General features: G+C 47.0%; 1 protein-coding gene across 9 annotated transcripts in view; it reads left to right on the top strand.

The window, feature by feature from the left end:
- The window catches only part of B4GALT4 (beta-1,4-galactosyltransferase 4), a 45,236-nt gene extending 23,921 nt beyond the window's left edge, over positions 1 to 21,315 (top strand). For 8 of the 9 annotated variants that reach the window (XM_082335232.1, XM_082335231.1, XM_082335239.1 and 5 more), the window contains 6 exons: positions 3,987 to 4,466; positions 6,608 to 6,840; positions 10,362 to 10,549; positions 16,354 to 16,476; positions 19,468 to 19,572; positions 20,011 to 21,315. In XM_082335232.1, coding sequence (XP_082191358.1) covers positions 4,199 to 4,466; positions 6,608 to 6,840; positions 10,362 to 10,549; positions 16,354 to 16,476; positions 19,468 to 19,572; positions 20,011 to 20,152 — 1,059 coding nt within the window. In that variant the 5' untranslated portion in view covers positions 3,987 to 4,198 and the 3' untranslated portion in view covers positions 20,153 to 21,315. Of the gene's footprint in view, positions 1 to 1,236; positions 1,344 to 3,986; positions 4,467 to 6,607; positions 6,841 to 10,361; positions 10,550 to 16,353; positions 16,477 to 19,467; positions 19,573 to 20,010 lie in introns of those variants that run through there. The other variant, XM_082335237.1, reaches the window with a different exon arrangement.
- The last annotated feature ends 64 nt before the right edge of the window (positions 21,316 to 21,379 follow it).

The following is a 21,379-nucleotide window of genomic DNA, read 5'->3' as shown; positions in this document are numbered from 1 at the left end:
ATTAGTTGAGCTAAAAACTGGAACTATTTAACTCAGTGTATCAGCACATTTTTGCTGTCACCTCTTAGGGCACCACGGCTGCTAATTTATATTATTATGGCATGTCTGCCAGCAAGTCTCAGCCAAATGTAAGAAATAAAATTCATTGCTGAAACAAAATATATTCATTGAAAATCTCAGCATTTTTGTCTTCCCTTCCATTCACGTAGTTTTCCCATTTAATTTCCTTCTACGTAACTTTTAGTTTCCTGTTTAGTTAGGGAGCTTTCCCTCGACACCTGTTGTGCAGGCTGATTGAATTAAGACTCTAGAAACACGGGGAGGTGTTTAATTGGGTTTAATCCATTTTCTGCTTGAGCCCACTTCAAATTTTTTTATTAACTTTTAACTGCAAAACAGTGATTACTCTCATCTATTTTCCTGGGCAAACTAGAGTGTCCTGTTTGCTGGAAAGTGAATCCCCCTGCCCCTGTGCTTTTTCTTTCTCCTTAACTGAGATTTTCTTCTCCCCTCTTTTCCTGTTGCTTTTTCACATCTTAGTCCCCTTGCCGCCGTCTGCCCGCATTCCCAGTAGTGTGTTTTGCATATTGTTTCAGTACTTCAGCTATAGCCTACAGCTGTTATGAGGAAAAGCAGAATACAGACTGTCAGAATAAATAGTACTGGTTACTGGCAGCAACTGCAGGAATACTTAAAAAAAAAAAAAAAAAAGTGGTTAAAACAAACTAGTATTTGAGGCTTATGGAGATTCTGATCTTGCAGGACCCTAGAGATAATGATTGTAGTTGGTCTCAGTATGGAAAACAGTGGAGTGGGGGGTCCATTTCAACCTCTGGTTTTAAAATACGCAGGACCACCACGCTTTTTAAAAAGGTGTCGAAGCTTTTGTAAAACAGATCTGTCGGATCCCCCCCTTGAGGGGTGCAGAAGCTGGAGAATCCCCGTCCATCGCTGCCATCTCCCTCATCTCTCTGGATTGATGAATTCTGTTCTGAATATCAGCAAAGCTGTGCTAGGACAGTTGTTCACAAAACCCAGAACAAGAAAGAAGGTTAGCAGGTCAAAAGAAGGTTCGTATTTTTAAAGTCGCCCTTTTGTGGGTGGGAAATAAGGGGGACAAATCCTTGCTGTTTTTGCATTGATCTCCAGCCTTTGGGATGTCTACGTGACTGTATTAATCCCTGTTGATCTCTCCATCTGATTGCATTGCAGTCCGTATTTGTTTGTAATACTCAGGATAAAGTTGCTGAGCGCTGCAAAAAGATCAGAGACTGGAGAATTGGTTTCGCAGTGGTAGCGGTACCCTCTCCGGTGCTCAGCCAGCGTGTGTCGTACCCTGTGCTGTAAGTAACAAAAGCGGTGTGACGGGTAGCAGAAAGGGAATGGGGCTGCCAAGCGAGCCGGTGCAGACGGGCTCATACGCACGCTGCTCAGGGTTAGCGTCGTCTGCCCTTCTAGGGGTGTGCAAGACCTCTGCCAGCTAATTCTGTGATAAGAGTTCATTGAACAGCTCTGATGATGCAGAAGGAGAAAAAGGTTTCTGGTTCACTCTTTTGTTGTTAATGTTGGCTGCCTAGGAGAGAGAAGTGATGGAGGTATGGTTTTACCACCGCGTGTAAGTAAATATACCAAGGAGGTGTGCTAAGTGAGCGTGAAGATTTTTATAACTGAGGCCTGGGATTCGTTTGCATGTGGCTCGGCAGTCACAGCACAGAAGCTCGATGCTGTTTTACTCCTCTTAGCATTATCGAATGAATTATCTTCAGAAACAAGTAGTCGAGCTTTCCGTATCTGTGAAATGTGTTACTGGCTGCCCCTAAAGTTGCTTTCCAGTTGTTAATTACAAGCTGACAGTAGAAAGTAGCGTGCTATCAGCATGTAGCTTAGATTTGCTGATCCTCTTGATTTTTTTTCTTTTTTTTAGATGTATATAGCTGTCCTGAACTGTGTAGATTTCCTTGTTCTATAGGTCAGTTGGATGTTAGGTGTTGCATGTTACTCTGCAGCTGGTGTTTTCTTTCCTGTTCTGACGACAGAGCGAATGGGTATCAACAGCAGGAAAACTGGTTCTGTTCATTCTCAGGTTGCCTTTGGAGAGTGGCAGAGACCCATGCTGTCAACACCTTACAGGCTATTCTGATGATTTCCCCTGTGGAAAAATCAGGGAAAGGATGTAAATGAGAGCACTGAGCTCATTTTTCTGTGTCTTTTAAAACAATGAGGCAGAGACCCAGGTGGTCTCCAGTGTAATTTACCTAAGAACAGAAAGAATTCATTGGAAAATGCGGCCTCAAGGGCTAGGAGATGGGGAGGGGAGGACTAAGAGGAACTCAGGCTTCCCTTTTTGTTTGTTCTGGTGATTCTGTCCTTCTGTTCTGGAAGACCAGAGGGGAAAAAAAAACCCACCCCCCCACCGTGGTTATTAGTATGACTACATGGCTTTTTTTTTTCCCCCTTGAGGACCTCTCCCTCTCCTTTCTTCCTTTTTCTTTCTTTTTTTTCTTTTTTCCCCTCCTTTCCTTGTAAGTAATATTCTCTTCTCCAGGGTAGTCTCTTTTTTTTTTCTTTTTTTCTTTTTTTTCTCTTCTTCTTTCTGTCTTCTGTTTGTGGTTGAAGTGGATGTGGAGATCCTTCAGATCCTTCACCGTTAACGGTAAGGTCACAGAAAACTCTGCCGTCGCTTCCTTAGAGCAGCACTGCGCGGTGCACGTGGCTGGGGAGAGCGGGTTAGCCGCTCCGTGCGGTGCCTGCCGGGAGGGACGGCAGCCGGGCATTCCCGGCCAACCCCGAGAACCTCGGGCAGTGCCTCGAGTAGCTCATCTCGTCAGTCCTAGGCCTGGCTCCCACCTACATCCCCCCACGTGAATCAGCAAACTTTAACAGCCCACCTGGGCTAAACTGGTGGGAATGTAGAGTTACTGTATTCCTTCTGCCTGCGATATCTCTCCAGGGTCTCATGTATATTTTGAAAGCTGGTATGAAATAACTTCCCATGTTTTTGTGTTTCTTCTCTTTGATCCAGCCTGGTTCGTGCGCATTGTCTTTAATCGCTGCCTTTGCTTCACTTAGCCTCGGTCCTTGTTCTCACAGGTGGCAATTTTCTTGTGCGTTTTCCATATCAAAGCTCTCTTTTATTAAAATTTCATTCTTTCTCTGCTGTGAGATGATAATAGCAGACTAAAGTATTAGCATGGTAACTTTATAGTATGATGGCAACGAAAGGCTGTATGAAAATGGAGCTCTTGAAAGAGGGCGGGAAGCAGAACAAAGAATTGGATCCTCACAGACCTAACACTGAAAAACTGAACCTTTCCCTTGAAAAGCAGGAAGATTTGCCTCTTGCAGCAGCATGTGAGAGGGGAATACTGGGCGAAGACCCACAAGGTGGTACTGGCAGGCAGCAGGTACGGAGGAATGATTTCTGATGCCAGTCAAGTGTTGCAGGGTTCACGCTGCATTGTGCAGAGCAACGTAGCGTCAATAATACTATCTTTCAGAAGAAAACAGTTTAATTCTGCGGAGATTCATGTGGTTTTAATTTTGGCGGGGGAAGCTGACTTTACTCATAGCCAGCAGAATCCCTTGCCTTGCCGCTGTCGTTAGTTTTGGTAGGAATAGAAGTAGTAAATCCTGTGTGTTGCCAGGCGCTGTACACGGATGTACCATGGGGTAGTGGTTGCAGTTTCTGATCTGGGGGGGAGGCGGGGGAAAGACTGGGAGTGGAGAACAAAGCAGGAAAGTGATTTGCCTAAAATCATGCAGCTGGTTTGTGGCTAAGCTAGGACCAAAGTTCAGAGTCTTAGTTTCTGACCAGTAGTTCATACTTGCTGTTTCTTTCATGTTTCCTCATAAGCTCTTTTCATTATATGTCATAAGCTTTTCATATTATGTCATAAGCTCATTTCATTTACCTCTGTGAAGGTACAGCAGTGGAGGGTGGTAGAAACTAATGCTCTCCGTCCTTTTTTTTTTTTTTTTTTGTCCAGGTTAAGCCGTATTTTCTGACATTTGAAGAGTAAACAGCACCATGGCTCCATGAATTGCAAAACCGCAGGAAGTGTGGCAGCCCTCCCTACCTCCAGCTTTGCATCCTTACTGTGACATTCTTCTCAGGACCTTCGGTTTCGTCCCCACTGGGTGCGCAGTGGCCTGCCTCGGCGTCAGAGCAGAGGAGGCAGTTTGTGGGGCAGGGAGAGCCATGGCCTTGAGCTCGTATGTCTTTCACCTCTTCTATAAGTTCAAAGTGTTGGTGCTTGTCAGTTTGTGTTTGATGGTGCTATGGGCCACATTCAGTTACTTGGTGGACTCCAGACAGGAAATTTCTAAAGCGAAGAGCATGGTGGAGGATTTCAGAAAGGTCACTAGCCTGGAGGACAGTCAAAAGGAAGAGAAGATGGAATCAATTGCTAAAGTTCCCACGGTGAAGTCATTTCAAGATCACTGCCCAGCTCTGTCTCCGTACCTGCGTAAGTGATGGTGCTTTCCTCTCCCTTCTAACAAGTTATATCTGCTTTGGTACTGCTGACTTGGTTTTCTTCCTAGCTGTTTTACAGTTAGAGACCTTTCCTGTGAAACAAATACAACCAGTTGCAGTAAGTACCGCTGGGCGAGGAAGCGACTGGTGGCACAGAGTGCCTGTGCTGGGTCTGGCTGGGATGGCAGCCCGTATGGTGCTGGGCTTTGCATTTGTGGCTAAACCAGCTTTGGTAACGCACCGGGGGCTTGGCTACTGCTGAACGGTGTTTGCACACCATTGAGGCTTTGTCTCTCTTCCCTGGCACCCTAAAATCTGGTAGGCTGGGGGTGGGCAAGAGGTTGGGAGTGGACACAGCTGGGACAGTTGACTCCAGCTGACCAAAGGGATATTCCATACCATACCATATGACCACACGGGCCAACGCTACAGGCGTGGGGAGGAGCGGCTGGAGAGCTGCCTGGCAGAAAAGGACCTGGGGGTGTTGGTTGACAGCTGCCTGAACATGAGCCAGCAGTGTGCTCAGGTGGCCAAGAAGGCCAACAGCATCCTGGCTTGTATCAGGAATAGTGTGGCCAGCAGGACCAGGGAGGTGATGGTGCCCCTGTGCTGGGCACTGGTGAGGCCGCCCCTCGAATGCTGTGCTCAGCGCTGGGCCCCGCACCCCAAGGCGGCCATGGAGGGGCTGGAGCGTGGCCAGAGCAGGGCAGCGAGGCTGGGGCAGGGGCTGGAGCACAAGGCTGGGGAGGAGCAGCTGAGGGAGCTGGGGGGGCTCAGCCTGGAGAAGAGGAGGCTGAGGGGAGCCCTCATCGCTCTCTGCAACTGCCTGAAAGGAGGCTGGAGCCGGGGGGGGTCGGTCTCTTCTCCCCAGTAACAAGCGATAGGACAAGAGGAAACGGCCTCAAGCTGCACCAGGGCAGGTTTAGGTTGGATATTAGGAAAAAAAACCCTTCCCCCAAAGGGCTGTCAGGCCCTGGCACAGGCTGCCCAGGGAAGTGGTTGAGTCCCCATCCCTGGGGGTATTTAAAAGCCGTGTGGATGTGGTGCTTAAGGACGTGGTTTAGCGGTGGGCTTGGCAGCACTGGGTTAACGGTTGGACTTGATGATCTTAAAGGGCTTTTCCAACCCAAACGATTCTGTGATTCTATGAAGTAATGAATGAATTTTTCTTTGCATTGCTCGCATGTGCATCTTTTGCTTTTTTTTGTTAAAGGATCTCAACCACAAGTCTTTTCACCTTCCCTCAATTTTTTGGCTTTTCATTATTAGATGTACTTTTATCTCTCTATGTTGACAATTGAAGGACTTCACAGCTGCGTTGGGGTTAGCACTACTTATGGTGAAGGTTCAAATAGGTGACTGTTTCCTTAGTTTGGCCATTTTTATTAGTCTGCTTTTTTTTTGCCTTGGTATTGTCCGCAGCACCAGGCTTCTGCTTTGCAGTACCATGTCACTGTCGTCTTCCTCTTGCTTTTTGCAAACCTGACTAGGGATTTGTTTGGGAAGCTGGATTCTTCCCTGCTCCCCTATGTAGTCCAACAAGCTGCTGTCTAGCTACACACCCCACCCCTGCCCCCAGGACCTGTTTGCTTAAATAAACACACTGTGGCTGTAGCCGTTTCATGGGTTTGCCGAGTCCGGAGGGGCTGGAGCGATAGCTCGGTGCAAGAGAAGTGATGGAAATTGCATTTGGCTACAGTGAGCCTTGGTACGTTTTATCTTACAAACTTAGAACCTTAAGCCTTTGATGCTTTTGTTCAGATGACTTCTCACAGCCACAGTCCTGTGTCTCTTTCCACTTCCCTCTCCTCTGCTTTGTCCTGGCAGCCGTTCGTGGCCAGTCCTCCTGGAGTAGAGTGGAACTGCTCTTGATTTCTTCTTTTTTTTTTTTTTTTTTTTTTTTTTTAAATAATCATTACTTTATAATCAATTTAAGCAATGAAATGCTCGATACCCTCTCCTTCCACTGCCCGTGTAATGCCCTTGTAGCACTACTTTTCTCTTGGAAAGGCAGGGTAACCAACTGGGGCTTGAACCTGGGTTTCTTATGCTGGTTATGGAGTACCTCATTAGGTGACTGCACTAGCCACAACCAGAAACAGCTCGGGAAAGCTTCTTGTGCTTCTCCTACAGGAGGTGCCAGCAAACTCACCTTCAAAGCATCTCTCACGCTAGAAGAGGTGCAAAAGGAGAACCCTCAGGTAGCCAAGGGCCGGTATCACCCTACAGAGTGCTCAGCATTGCAGCACGTGGCCATCATCATCCCACACCGCAATCGAGAGAAGCATCTGCTGTACCTCCTGGAGCACCTCCACCCCTTCCTACAGAGGCAGCAGCTAGACTATGGCATCTACGTGATTCACCAGGTGAGGCAACCTCGGGTGGGGATGGTGTCAGTGCTCTGCAGCCCGAGGAGAGGCGTGCTGCTGCCTCTGCTGTCCGACGTCAGTCCTCCAAGCCTGCTTTGAACCCTTCTGCTTGTTGAGGGGTGCAGCGGTGCACACAGCCGTTGCTGGTAGCGCTGCAGGATCTCAGCTGCTGTTAGCAAAGCTGGGTAGCGTTAACAAACAGCGTCTTTAACTGGTGTCCGTTTCTCGGTCTAAGTAACGTACTGTTTCTGAGTTAGCATTCAAGGTAAGCGTCTTTTGCATTAGCAATGCAGCTCAATTCTCTTGCAGTATCCACACACGTAACTAGGCTGACATGTTTTCTGCCTTTAAATTTGGAGTTGTTTGGATCGAAGGCCTCAGTTTGTATCGAGCTCTTCTCTCCCATCTGCTTGCTGGCTGTCATGCTTACTAAGCTGCGTGTATCGTGTAGTTGTGCGTACTTCTGCTGTCTCAAACTAAACACGTCAGCTACTGCTTGTAGGTGCTTTACTTGCGCAGCAAGGGCTGTGGGAAGAAGTAGTCACAGCAGAGCATTTAGTACCTGAAAGATTTATTAATTTCTTTATTTGCCTTTTCTCTAGCTCCGCTGAATCAGCAGCTGAAATTTGAGCATACAGACTTGTGCCACGTGGTCTTTTAGTTAAGGTGCCTATGTTCTGGTCACACGAGCTAAAAGCAGTAGAGATTTAACTTTTGTAATGTGTTGTCTTTTTCTTGATTGGTGGTTGGTTTTTTTTTTGGTGTTTGCTTTCTTTCACTATGATTTGCTTACACGTTCTGCTTTGACTCTAAACAGATTTTTCAGACAGCAGGAGCAAAAGGTGATAAATTAATGTAGTTTCTCCTCCCTTCTGTTTAAAGAGGGTAGAGTCAATTAACCGGTATGAGGCAGTGCATTCTAGGTGAAAGCTTACTCTTCTGCTCAATGGCACAGCAGAACAGCAACAAAAGTCATGGCAGGATACATACTTTCACTTGGAATAGACTGTTCTTTCGTTGTTTAGAGTCATGTGGCCCGTAGGGTGGAAAAACTGAGGCTTTTTTGCTGCATTAGTATGTACTGTAATCGTACATATAATGGCTTGCTCCAGCTAGCAGGCAGTGGTTAGCAATAAATCACTGGGAGAATGGGCATACGTTCTCTATTTGTTGAAACACGTGAGGTGGAGAACGGCTGGTGTCGTGCTAGCAAAAAGTAATACAGAAGTCGGAAAGGTTTGTCTGATGTGAGCAGCAATGTCGAATCTGGACTTGTTCTATCAGAGCTTTTACTTGGAAGACTGGAAGCTTTTGCTTAGGCTTTCCGTGTAGACAGGCATACCCAAAGACTGGAAAGTGGGTCTAACAAAACTCTCTCTTACGGCAAATCCATTTCCACTCTCCACTTGTGATGTCATTTCTTGTTTTAACTATTTCTTTCCTTAAAAGATACTTAAAAATGGGATTTAACTATTAAAATACAGAGAGTTTACTTTGGAGGAAGATTAAGAAATGGGCCTTTTATATTTTTCTCTGTGAGCCATTGAGGGGCATACTCCAGATCTCTTCTTTATGGGTTACGTGTAACATCTTGAAAATTGTGTTTCTCTGCAGAAATATGTGGATACGTGAGCACAATGCTGGGGGGGGAAAAAAAAAAGTGAGTTTGTAATCCCTGAATAATTAATTTCTTTCCTAACCTAAGTTTGTCTTGTGGTCAGTGTTCTCCTTTCATAGAAACAGAAGGAGGACAAATCTGTCATCAGTAAAAGGTGAGAGTAAACTTTGCTGTTTGTTCTGCATGTGGTCTAACTGCCCTTCCTGGAAAGCAATTTTAGCTGCCGTTTGGTTGCCTTTGGTGCGGCAAGCGGGCTGTGGTGGCTGACAGTACTGATGGGGGAGACAGAAGAGCGGCAGATGGTCAGTGTTGCTGCTGAACTAGGCTGGGTTTGGTACCCAACACAAGTGACGTTCTCTCTGTGTTCTTTACCAGTCGTCTGAACTGTTCTGTTCACTCAATAACCTGTGCTTTCATCATCAGGAGATTTTCTGACAGGTATTTTCATATACAGGAATTTGACGTCATAGATTGTGGGTGAATTGTATCTAAGTCTTTCTTGGAAAGTGCATTCCTTCCCTTACTGAGACTGGAAGCAACTGATTATCCCTCTCAGTTTCTCAGAGCGGGCACTGGGCGGTATTTCCCTAACTGCAGGTATGGAGCCATAAATCCCATAAATCTTTGTGCAGAAGCAGATGGCTGTTAGTGATGGTGAACAAATCGCTTCTTCAGAGCAAAGCCTTACTTTTTAGACCGATAAAACCTGCTTTGTATGTAGTTGCTTTTCCCTACAGCTAACATTCTCTCAGTCGGGGGAGGCCAGCTTCTTTCTCACCTTCCATGGAGCCTCTTCCAGTCCAGGCACCTTCCAGCAAATGACCCCTTTCTCTTGAAAAATTGCTTTTTTTTTTTTTAATTCTTTCAAGTAGATCAGGTGCTTAGCTCTGGAAAGTTTCTGGGAGCACAGGGCTTGGCCCTCTGTCTCCCAGGTGGAAACTCGAGGCAGCTCACCACCTTGTCCTCAGGAGCAGAAAGCCTTCTACAGGCTGGCATGTGTGTACAGCCCAGTAAAAAATAAATAGCAAGTTAAGCACACCTCTTGCTCCGGAGTGAAGGGTGACATGGTAAGCTTAAAAACTGCTGCTCTGTATGTGCGTGTATATGTATGTATACCTCAAAGGTGAAAAATGATATGTTTGAAAAGCGAAGATGCACTAACTTATAGCAAAAGCAAACGACAAAGACGAGTAAATGTGAAGTGAAGCTCTGTGCTGGGGGAGTCCCTAGTGCAGCATGATAATTAGGTTATAGACAGGAGTTAAAAACGAAGAGACCTGCTTTTTATTTCCCACTCTGCCACCTACTGTGTGACCTAAGGAAATACAGTGAACTCTTGAAGCACTGCGATCCTCTAAACGGAGTGGGCAAGCATAAATCACCTGTGGCACGTGCTTACATCTATAAATCAATCTGTATGGGAGTAATGTTTTGGTGTTTTGGTTTGGTTTGGTTTTTTTTTTTTTTTTTTTTTTTTGTTAAAACTTCCACAAGCCTTACTGACGCAGTTGTATGGAGCGCCGGTTTCTAAACTGTTTACTGATGTCTCTTTTGTTACGTAGCCTGGTGGGAGCTCCAGGACTGGAGCAGCATACAGGAGCCATGAAATCGCATCATGCAGCATGCATGCTTCTGCTGCCCAGATGAGCGTAGGCTCCCCTCACCTGGCTGTGGTTTTGTTCATGACAAGTAGAGACTGAAGAAACACTTTGCATCCTTGGCCACTCTGATGCCGTATCTAATGTCACGGGGTAGCTCCTTGTGTAGCTCCTGCTGTAAAGGCTGTGACGCACGCACGCCGTTGCGAACTACGTGGTTAGAACAAATGCCCAGGAGCGGTTCTGGTTCAAAAGGTTTGACACCTTCTTCAGAGGTTTTTTTTTTCCGTTCTCTTCCACAGGCTGGCAACACCAAATTTAATCGAGCTAAACTGCTGAATGTAGGATACCTAGAGGCCCTAAAAGAAGCAAACTGGGACTGTTTCATTTTCCATGATGTGGATCTGGTGCCAGAAAATGACTTTAACATTTACATGTGTGACAGACAACCAAAGCACCTTGTAGTTGGCAGGAACAATACTGGATACAGGTAGGAAACCAGGAATATGGAAAGAATACCAACTGGGAAATGCCAAGTTACTGATAATGTTCCTCTTCTGACGGAGCTGTATGCTGGTATCTACCCTTCCTTCTGACACCAGGTCTCTGGTGGTAACGCTCCGCGTGTGGAGCACCTTCTGACGAAAGGTAACTGTGCGGACGTCTCTGAAGTCAGCTCCGTGGTCACCTGTATGAATGATCGTTGTCATCGTTCTGGTTTCTGGGGTGAGGTAAAGGGCATTTTGAGAGGAAAGCAGTGTGACAGAAGGTCTTCACACAACCTCTGTCAAAGCTAGGAATACATTTGCAGTCCCCTGATCCTGTGATTTGACAGTGCGATCTTACTATTGTGCTAATAAAACTTGCCACTTAGCTTTTGCTGTTGAAGAGGTAACTTCTAATATTGAGAGCTCAAGTGTGAGAATTTGCCGAGGGATAGGGTTGTCCTTTAATTATTTGGCTGTACAGCGTCTAATACAGGATCATTTGGACTTTTAAATGGGTGCCCTAAGTGATAGTGTGATGTAAATAATTTAAAGAGAAAAGTCAGGTTCAGTCCACCTCAGAGAAAAAAGGCTCCTGTGCTTGGTGAATTTAATGACTAGAGTGGTTTCATTGAATGTGTTTCTTTCAAGAGTCACCTCTTATGTCATGTCACTCTAAATATTAATTAGAAGTGGGCTTTTCAAAAGCTGATCTCAGTACTTTGAAGTAAAGCTCTGCTTCGCTTCTGGGTTTCCTTTGTTAAACGTATGAGAAAGAGCTGGGATGTGCAAATTCTTATACAGAATAATATTCACTTTCCAGTTATTCAGTGAAAACGTGAACAAGTGCAAATGAACGAAGCTTGTGGCAAGTTTTTGGAGCACTGCACCTTGCAGAGGGAATGCCGAGGGCTACAGGGTGGTTGTGCTCCAAAGCAACAGAAACATTGCGTTGGTTAATTGACAGGCATGTAGAACCCAGGCTAATAACATGGCCCAAAGCTTGGGGTGCTTTACTGAACCTCCTGGGGTATGTTACTGTATCTTAATGCAAGTGTCTAGCTTAGCTAAGCATGCAGATGGATATTTTCTTTTACTAAGGTGTCTTCTTACTATTAATTTCCTCAGGTTTCTCCTGTTGTGGGAAGGAGCTGTTAGTTATGGGTCAGCTTTAAGCTTTGGCTTTAAAGAGCCTTACACTGACAAAACGTTTTTGTTGTGAATACCCTGCGCCAGTATTCACGAGGATACCGATGGTTTGAATTACATTCATACTTTCTTTTCTGGGTCACTGCCTCTGTTTACACATCTGTGAAGTGGGGATAATCATACTCTACTTCCTAGGGAATTCCTGGGTATGTCTGAAGGAATTCAGGTCCTGAGCTCAAGAATGAGACCTAAACTGAGCTGAGACCACAGGTTGAAATCCCAGTTGGGTAACCTCAGTGTTTTGCTTAGGCTGAGGTGAGCGTACCGAGAGACGTCGCTCAGATGGGATCGAGGGAAGTGAAGTCGTACGTGGTCCGTGTTAACACAAAATACCCTGGGCAGGAATGTGGATTTTCGCTGGGTTTCTTAGGGGGTTTTGTTTGTTTTTTCTTCCAGGGCAATAATCTCCATGCTAATCTTAGCAGCTGTGCTCCTCTGGAGAGCAAGTACCCTATGTTTAGTTCTATAAACTACAACTTGGTTTTAGATTCTTTAGGAAAAGGTTTCTGTACTCAAACTTTTGAAGGTAAGGGTGGGAAAAACTTTGCTACCACAGCTAAGCTGTTTCCTCGGGACCAGCACAACATTCTTTCCTAATGACAATTTCTATGGTATGGTTTCTTCAGTTCGATTTTTAAAATCCCCAAGGAGCTGATATTCTCTTGTCCTCAGGGAAGAGGTGGCTGGACGCTGTTAGAGGTGTGTTTTTGCAGACGATGTCCCCTAGGAGCAGGACGTGCCCGGGCCCTGCCGGTTCTGCGCTGCCTGGGGAGGGTTGGGTGGGCAGCGCCGTCCTGGTTACAGCTCTGGCTCCCTCGGTGTCCGCCTCTCCGGTGGTGTCGGGGAGTTACGGGGCGCATAAGCGAGCAGCGGGGCGCATATACGGATGTGTGGGTGGGCAGTCGGTTCCCAAACCCTACCAGGCTGCTGGAACAGGGGGACGTGGGGCTGTTGGGACTGGCAGCGCAGCCTGAAGGCCTGGCTGGGGAGGGCTCTTCCCTGCTGTTGCTGTTCATGGGACCTCCTTGCTGTCCATTCCCCCTGTTCGCTGGATTTCTCTAGAGCGCCCACAGCAGAAGCCTCAAGGTAGCGATGCATAATTAAAACTTGATAGGGCCTCTGCTGCCTTGTGGTTGGTCTCCTCTAGGAGAGGAGATAAAGGGGAGAGAGCAAGGAGGAGTAAAAATTCCAGAGGCAGAAAAAAACGCAGGTAGAGCTCATGAGAGACTGCATCTGCCTAGAACAATCCTTTTTTTGTAGGTTTATATAGATAACATCATCTTTTTGGGAAGTATATCACAGTCCCAGCAAATGAGTTGAAGCTTTTTTCAGACAACTGGAAGAAGCCTCATGTATACAGGCCCTTCTCCTCGTGGAAGACTTTAATCGTGGAAGACTTTAATCATCCTGGTATCCGCTGGAAGGGCAACACAACAGGGCACAAGTAATCCAGGAGATCTCTGAAGTGAATTGATGGTAACTTCCCGAGACAGGTGATCAGAGCTGATAAAGGGAGGTGTTCTGCTGACCTTTATACTGAGACACAAAGAAGAGCTGGTCAGGGATGCGGACGTCAGAGACAAGGAGGGAACGAGGCAAATATCCAGGGTTGCGATCCTGCTTTCCTGTTCAGGGATCTGCTTGGAAGAATCACTTGGGAGATGCCCCGGAGAGTAGCGTGGTTCAGGAGAGCTGGTAGATCTTCAGGGGTTGCCTCCTTCATGCTCAAAGTCCATTCCTATGTGCAGGAAGTCAAGCAAAGGTGGACGGAGGCCTGCATGGATGAACAAGGAGCTCCTGAGAAAACTCGGAACAGAAAAAAGAAGCATGAAAGAGGCGGAGGCAGTCAGGAGACTTGTGAGGACACACCAGATGCTGTCGAAGCATGCGGGGATGGGGTTAGGAAAACCAAAGCCGCTCTGGCGTTGCATCTCGCAAGCAGCACGAAGGGCAGCGTGAAGGGCTTCTGCAGGTACATCAGCTGCTGGGAAGAGCAGGGAAAATGTGTCCCTGCTGTGTGGCAGGGGACCTGGTGACAAAAGAAAAAGGCCAGGATACTCAATGCCTTCTCTGCCTTGGTCCTTACTGGCAAGATTTGCCTTCGGGATTCCCAGGCTTCTGATACCAGTGGAAAAGTCTGGACATACAAAGACTTACTCTTGGTGGAGGAGGATCAAGTTCAGGAATACTCAAACTGGGCATACACCATAAAATCATGTGACCCGATGGGAGGTATCCAGGAGTGCCAAGAGAACTGGTCGCTGTCATTGCGAGGCCGTTCGGTTATCTTTGAAACGTCACGATGATTGGGGGAGGTTCCTGAGGACTGGAAGAAAACAAATGTCACTTCTGTCTTCAGGACAGGCAAGAAGGAGGATTTGAGGAACTACAGGCTGGTCAACCTCACCTTTTAATCCCTGGGAAGGTGATGAAGGAAATCTGTTCACAGGTCCTGCCTGACCAACCTGATAGCCTTCTCTGATTTGACTAGCTTGGTGGATGAGGGAGGAGTTAGTGGATAATGTTTATCTTGACTTAAGAAGGCTTTCGACACTGTCTCCCATAACATCCCCATTGACAAAGTGATGAAGGATGGACTGAAAACTGGCAGAACTGCTGGGCTCGAAGGGTTCTGATCACCGGAGCAAAGCCCGGCTGGAGGCCAGTCACGAGTGGTCTGCTCCAGAGCTTGATACTGGGGCTGGTACTGGTTGACATCTTCACTAGTAACCTGGGTGATAGTGCGGATTGCAGCCTTGGCAAGTTTTCAGAAGACCGAAATCTTGGAGGGGTGGTTGATGTACCAGGGACTTTGTCCGGCTGCAGAATGTGGCCGAGAGGAATCTAAAGAAGTTCAACAAAGGGAAATGCAGAGTCCTGCACCTGGAGAGGAGCAACTCTGTGCACCAGCGGGTGGTGGAGGCCAACTGTCTGGAAAGCAGCTTTGCAGAAAAGGATCTGGGCCAGCGGCGTGCCCTGATGACAGAGGCCAGTAGCATCTTGGGCTGCGCTAGGAGGGGTCTTGTCCGCAGGCCGAGGGAGGCGATGGTTTCCTTCTCCTCGGCACCGCTGAGGCGGTACCCGGAGTGCCGTGTCCGGTTCTGGGTTCCCCAGCACAATAAAAACAGGGACGTACTGGAGCGAGTCCGGAGAAGAGCAGTGAAGATGATGAAGGGATTGCGGCCTCTGACATGTGACGAGAGGCTGGGGGTGCCGGCACTGCTCAGCCTGGGGCAGAGAAGGCGGGCGGGGATCTTGTCGATGCGTATACATACCTGGTGGACGGGAGTGAAGAAGGTGGAGCCAGACCCTTCTCAGTGAAAGGAAAAGGCAATGGGCACAAACTGAAATACAGGAAATTCCATTTAAACATTAAAAAAAAGCTTTTTTTTTTTTTTTTTTTTTTCTTTTTCTTTCTCTCCACTGTGAGGGTGGTCAAATACTGGAACAGGCTGCCCAGAGGTTGTGGAGTCTCCATCCCTGGAGATGCTCAGAACCTGAATGGAAATGGTCCTCAGCCACTTGCTCTAGCAGACCCCGCTCTGAGCAGAGGGGTTGGACTAGCTGATCTCCAGGGGCTCCAGCCTCCACCATTCTCCTGTGATCAGCCAGGAAAAATAGTCTGAGGGAGGTTGTGTGTGGTGGGTTTTTTTGGTGTTTTTAAATTAGATTGATGTTAAACCAGAAAGAATAATAAGCCTTGTACCTCTGCTTGGCTGGCATGCAAATTGCCATAATGGATATTTTCTAGTCCAGGCAATTGCATAGAATCGTTAAGGTTGGAAAAGACCCTTAAGATCATCGAGTCCAACCGTTAACCCAGCACTGCCAAGCCCACCACTAAACCATGTGCCTAAGCGCCACGTCTGCCCGGCTTTTAAATACCCCCAGGGATGGGGACTCAACCCCTGCCCTGGGCAGCCTGGGCCAGGGCCTGACAGCCCTTTCGGTGAAGAAGTTTTTCCTAATATCCAACCTAAACCTGCCCTGGCGCAGCTTGAGGCCGTTGCTTCAATTAGCAAAATGGTGTAAGAAGATAAATAAGCATGGTATGTAAATACCTTTTTAAAGCAGATCTAGTTTCCAGGAGAAGGCAGGTAGAAATTAATCTCCTTCAGAGCGGAGCTCCGTTACATTAGGTTACAAAGTTAACCCGCGCTGTACCTTCCCTCGGAGTTGGTCCTGCGGTATCCCATAGCGCACGTCCCCTCGCTGTGATCCGATTTCCTTCCACGTTTTTCAGATTGAACTCTGTGATAGCTGACGGCTTGCTATCGTTATTGCGAAGCTTCTGCTGTGTTAGTGCGTAGCTTTGTTCCTTTTCTACTCATCCGAGTCCTTGAGGTGAAGTGGCTTTTTGGCTGGCAAGGGGAGTCTCGTGTAAAGGGAGAAGCTATTGAAGAAGGCTGCGTTCGCTCAGTTGGGGAGTTCTGGCCTAAAGCAAAACACCATCTTTTCGTGAAAAGAGGAAGAGGATGAGGATTTGTGCACCCTAAACTCTGTGAAAGACAGGTCTACATCTGGAGTTTCAGGGTGGTATTTTTGCTGTTGGTAGAACTTGACTTTTAATTCTTCGTTCTCTCTTCTTGTGTACTTCTAGGTTACGGTACCAGGGATATTTTGGAGGTGTAACCGCTCTGACAAGAGATCAGTTTTCCAAGGTGAATGGATTCTCCAACAACTACTGGGGTTGGGGTGGAGAAGATGACGACCTTCGAATCAGGTAATAAATAAATGAAAGGCTAGAGGGAAATGGGTGTGAGAGGGGGAGGCATTGATTTGAAAAATAAAAAAAAATAAAAAAATAGCGTGACTTCACACCCAGCCTCCAAAGCTGGAACACTGCGGGAGTCCTCGTTCAAAACAGTATTGCGGCGGGGATTTGGAGCGCGAGATGCAGTTGTGTGAACGGTTTCCTCTTGGAAAAGGTTATGCCTGCCTGAGACCTGCTCCTCCTCCTGACAGCGTTGTTGGTTGCGTGGGGGGTTGTGGTGTTTTGGGGTTTTTCTGGTTGTTTTGTTCCGGTTTTGTCTCCGCCACGCAGTATTTGGAAATCGGTTATAACCAAAATAATAAGACTGAAGTCTGGAGCGTGATTTGCCAAAGAGACACAAATGTATTGAGTTCCAATACTTCGCAAGAGCATGGGAGTGTTTTGGGTTTGGTGGGACTGGTGTTTTTGCATTCATTGACTATCGTGATTTACTCCAAGCAGGGCTTAGTTGGTACGTGGGTGGTGTTGATGATAGTTAAGATAGTGAATAACTTGAATTTTAGAAAGACTGCATGTATATGCATATGCCCTTTCTTGTTAAAACTAGTTTTGCAGACATGCCTGTCAAAGTAGGAGAAACTTGTTAGTTTGAGAGGTTTAGTGGGACAAAGAAGTCAAGAAAACTTTTATGTCGATCTTTTGCCCTTGGCCTAGGAGGAAACCTCTCATCCTGCACTGCTGTTAGTGAAGGAAGGAAAAAAAAAAAAACCCAACAACAAAACCCTACAACCCCGCAAGCTCTGCTGGCAGAGCCTGTCAATTTGTAACCGGGGTATACTCTGTCATCCTTACGTGTTTATCCTTTTCAGTTGTTTAAATACGCACACAGATGTTTGGAGGACATAAAATTCATACCCCTTATGATATTACAATTATTAACACCTGTAATATTAAATAACTGGTGAAATCAAACGTGTTAAAAGTTAGGAACTTCCCAATGAAAGTTTTTCTCTGTGTCAGTTCAGCAGATCGGCCAGCTGTATCTCAAGAAATCTGAAAGGTCTGCTGGTGACACGGATTTCTGTCCCGTCTTAATCACAACTTCTTTCCTCTCTACCCCGAGCTAGACGCGCCAACTTCTTCTGTGACCTCTCGGGAGCTGGCTTTTACAGCGGCAGGGGATGGCTTGCTACCATCTTATTCCCCAGCTTCCTGAGAAGCGTCACAGTTGATGAGCGAACAAAGGTGATAGCGGTGTTCTTTCAAGCGTTCCTGCGGGCAGCAGAGAACTGGCCGCGCAGCGGATCAGCAGGATTTACTGAGGGTCTCCACAACGTTGGCGAGGGATTGGAATCAAAAGCGACGCTTGCTTGCGTGTGGCACCTCCTAACTTTGCAGCTGTTGTGGTCTGGGTGTGGAAACCAAATCGTATGACCCAGAGCGCAACCGCAGCTGGGCTTGGCTCACGCCTTTCCTCGAGTAGGTCGTGGACCGGGCTGGTGACAGAGCTGGCAGCGGGCAGGTGATGGGAAGCTTGCTGCCTCAGTGGGTTGTTGTACGGAGAGATTTAGGGCCACGAAAATGATCAGAGGGCTGGAACGCCTCTGCTACGAGGAAGGGCTGAGAGTGCTGGGGGTGTTCAGCCTGGAGAAGAGAAGGCTGTGGGGAGACCTCATTGCGGCCTTTCAGTACTTAAAGGGTGCTTATAAGAAGGATGGGGACAGACTTTTTAGTAGGGCCAACAGCGATAGGACAAGGGGTGATGGTTTTAAACTAAAAGAGGGTAGATTCAAACTAGGTATAAGGAAGAAATTTTTTACAATGAGGGTGGTGAAACACTGGAAGGGGTTGCCCAGAGAGGTGGGAGATGCCCCATCCTTGGAAACATTCAAGGCCAGGCTGGATGGGGCTCTGAGCAACCTGATCTGGTTGTAGGTGTCCCTGCCCATTGCAGGGGGGATGGACTGGATGGCCTTTAAAGGTCCCTTCCATCCCAAAGCGTTCTCTGATCCTTGCAGCCTTCCTGTGCGAAGACAGCAGATGGCAGCATCCCCTTCAGCATCTTCAAGAACTCGGGGCTGGAGGCTCTTTGGTCCTGCTGTTTTGCCTCTGTGCTGAATGTGATGGTCTCTTTTGGGCCCCTTCCTGCGGTCTGCATCACAAAGAGACTTTTCCGATTGTTTGCTGTATTTGTTTGATAATTTACTGCTCCAAACAGTCATTGGAAAGCTGTACGGGCTCAGTTTCTTCAGTTCTTGGTTTCCTATCACTCTTTCAGCTGCTGATGAGCAAAGACCTGGGCGATTCCTTAATTCCACTGTCACGAAGTTAACCCTTGCTGCTGACAGAGCAAAATTGTTATGCTCCACCGATGTTAACGGCCAAAGGCTTCAATCAAGTGCCTGATGTCAGACACTTAAATCCATGCATGGGGCTCAGTGTTTCTGGCACTATTCTCGGAAAGAAAATTTTCTTCATGTCAACAAATAAAAATTTTGCAGCTGTCTGCCAACTATTAAAAAAGAAAACAAGTTGGTTTTTTTGTTTGTTTGTTTTTAAAGTGGAGAACTATCAAGTATAGGGGCTTTATTGCAGGAGTTGAGATGAACTTGTTGCAGAATGTGTGGAATCTGGCTACAGACCTCCGAGGTTTAATACGGGGCAGCACAAACCAGACCAGACAATAGTAATTTAAAGGTACTCTGTTGTATAACGTGTGCTTAAAGCTCGACGTGATCTCTACCGTAGTAGCTACCTGCTTCTCTTCAAAAGAAAGGGGTATCTGTCACCCTACTGGACCTGTTCTCCAGAAACACAACTCCAAGCCCCATTTCTCTGGCAAAATGGGTTGTGGAAGAGACAAAAATGAGTTTCCTACAGTGCTCTGTGCTTGCTTCAATGGCATATACAAGACGTAAAGTTGCCAAATGTTGGGGTTTTTCTCCCTTAAGAACTTGTTTATAGGTGACTTCTTGCTCATGGCCCTATTGTTTCTTCCAGGGTTGAGATGCAGAAGATGAGAGTGGTGAGGCCGTCTGCTGATGTAGCCAGGTACACAATGATCTTCCACAAACGAGACCACGGTAACGAGGAGAATGGAGAGAGGTGAGTCAAGAACAGTGTTCCACCTTGCGTTGTCTTGGCATGTGGCCAGGAGCCAGGCACCTGGGGGCCAAGTTCCTTGCTGTAGGCCAAAGAGGCGTTTTGTGGTACCCAGAGGCTCTGGGGGACACCCCTGGGACACCCCTGTTCACAGCTGGCGGCTCTTGTTCTGTACATGAGATCTGCTGAGAATCAACTGGGTGATGTTCCGTAGAAACTTCCAGAGTTACAGGTACGTGGATATGATGCGAGCGTATGATTTCAGAGATGAAGCCAAAGGACTCCTTCCCCCGTGTCCGATTGTCCGTGCCGAGGACAGGAAAAGCAGGACTTCACGTTCCCAGTAGATGCAGAATGGCTGTACTCTCTGTAGTAGGGGGAAAGAGCTCGAAACTCCTCTCCTATGCACGTCAACGAAGATTTTCTCCTTTTTGTCCTCAGGATGAAGCTTCTCCGTCAGGTATCCAGAACGTGGAAAACAGATGGGCTGAACTCCTGTTCGTATAAACTGCTCTCAGTGGAACATAACCCTTTATACGTCAACATCACGGTGGATTTCAGCACGGAGCCGAAGATCTCGTAAGGGCAAACACTACACAGGTCATAGGCAACGGCGACAGATCGCGTTTGTGGCTGCTGTTACAGCAGATGACCCCTGGCACTCTGCTTCCAAGAGTCCTTCAGTAGCGCAGAAGAAAGTTTTTCTTCGCAGCATCTAATTTGATCGGTTGAGAATTTACCTTTTGTGAGGACTGGAGCTCCGGGCTGACCCGAGGGACAGGTCCTCCTGTTCTTCCGTGCACTTCCTGCTGGGACATTTGCAAAAGTGTCCTCGTTTGGGCTGGTCCAGGGGAAGGACTTGAACTTCGGTCTCCTGAAAAAACATTTTGTTCTTGCAAACTTCTTATTTGTTGTAGGGGGAAGGCGGCCTTGCACTGCCAACACTGCCAGGACTTCAAAAGGAACAGGCCAGTCTTTTTTCATTAAAAGCACAAGAATTCTTCACCAACTACAAACTTGCTGAGAAAAGCTAATTTTTTCCAGCCTGAGGAAAAGCTGCTTATGTGTGAGGGAAGGGCAATAATGATAATAGGTGAGGAGATGTTAAAAATCTCTCAATAAATACACTCCATTGAATTCAAAAGGCTTCTCTTGTCCTTCACGAGCTCCGCTCACCCTGCCGTGGGACTGCTGAAGCGTCCTCTGGCAAAACAAAAGCCTGGGTTCTGCAGCAGGCCGTGTGTTATTCTGGAGAGATCGGGAAGGAAATGCAGTGGGCAGCTATGTCAGACGGAAAGAAATTGCTGTCCGTGGTTTTCTTAATGCTTTGGGCCACGCTGTTAGCAGAGTGCATATTTGCATGCATACGCTGGCCGTTATTATTTGGGCTTCTTGTTTTAGAAGCCTGGTGAAAGTCTGTGGTTAACCGACTGCTGCAGTACGCTGCAGGATTTCTGCTAAAATCTTGATTACAGCACTTTCCTTTCTGCATTATACCTAACTCCTTACATCTGCTTGTTGGATGTGCATCCCTCGCAGGTAGATGTGGGAGAGTTTCTTTTAGGACACAATATATTAATAATTACAAGACAAAAAGCAACTTCTGCTTGCTATAATATTGAAGAACGGTTCTCTAGCTGGTTGACACATTATTCCAACTGTAGAGAAGGCCGAAGCTTTAAGTTCTTAGGTGTATTGGGATAGATGCAGCTTTTCAGTGAACAGGGAATTTCAGTATCTACAAGTAACAAGCAAAAATACCTTGTGTCATGCTTGCAAAATAATTGGACGTGGTAGGCAGAGCTACCGC

This window comes from Platalea leucorodia, assembly GCF_965183815.1.
Source record: "Platalea leucorodia genome assembly, chromosome: 2".
Taxonomy (NCBI): domain Eukaryota; kingdom Metazoa; phylum Chordata; class Aves; order Pelecaniformes; family Threskiornithidae; genus Platalea; species Platalea leucorodia.
This window is presented reverse-complemented; position numbering and strand designations above follow the sequence as displayed.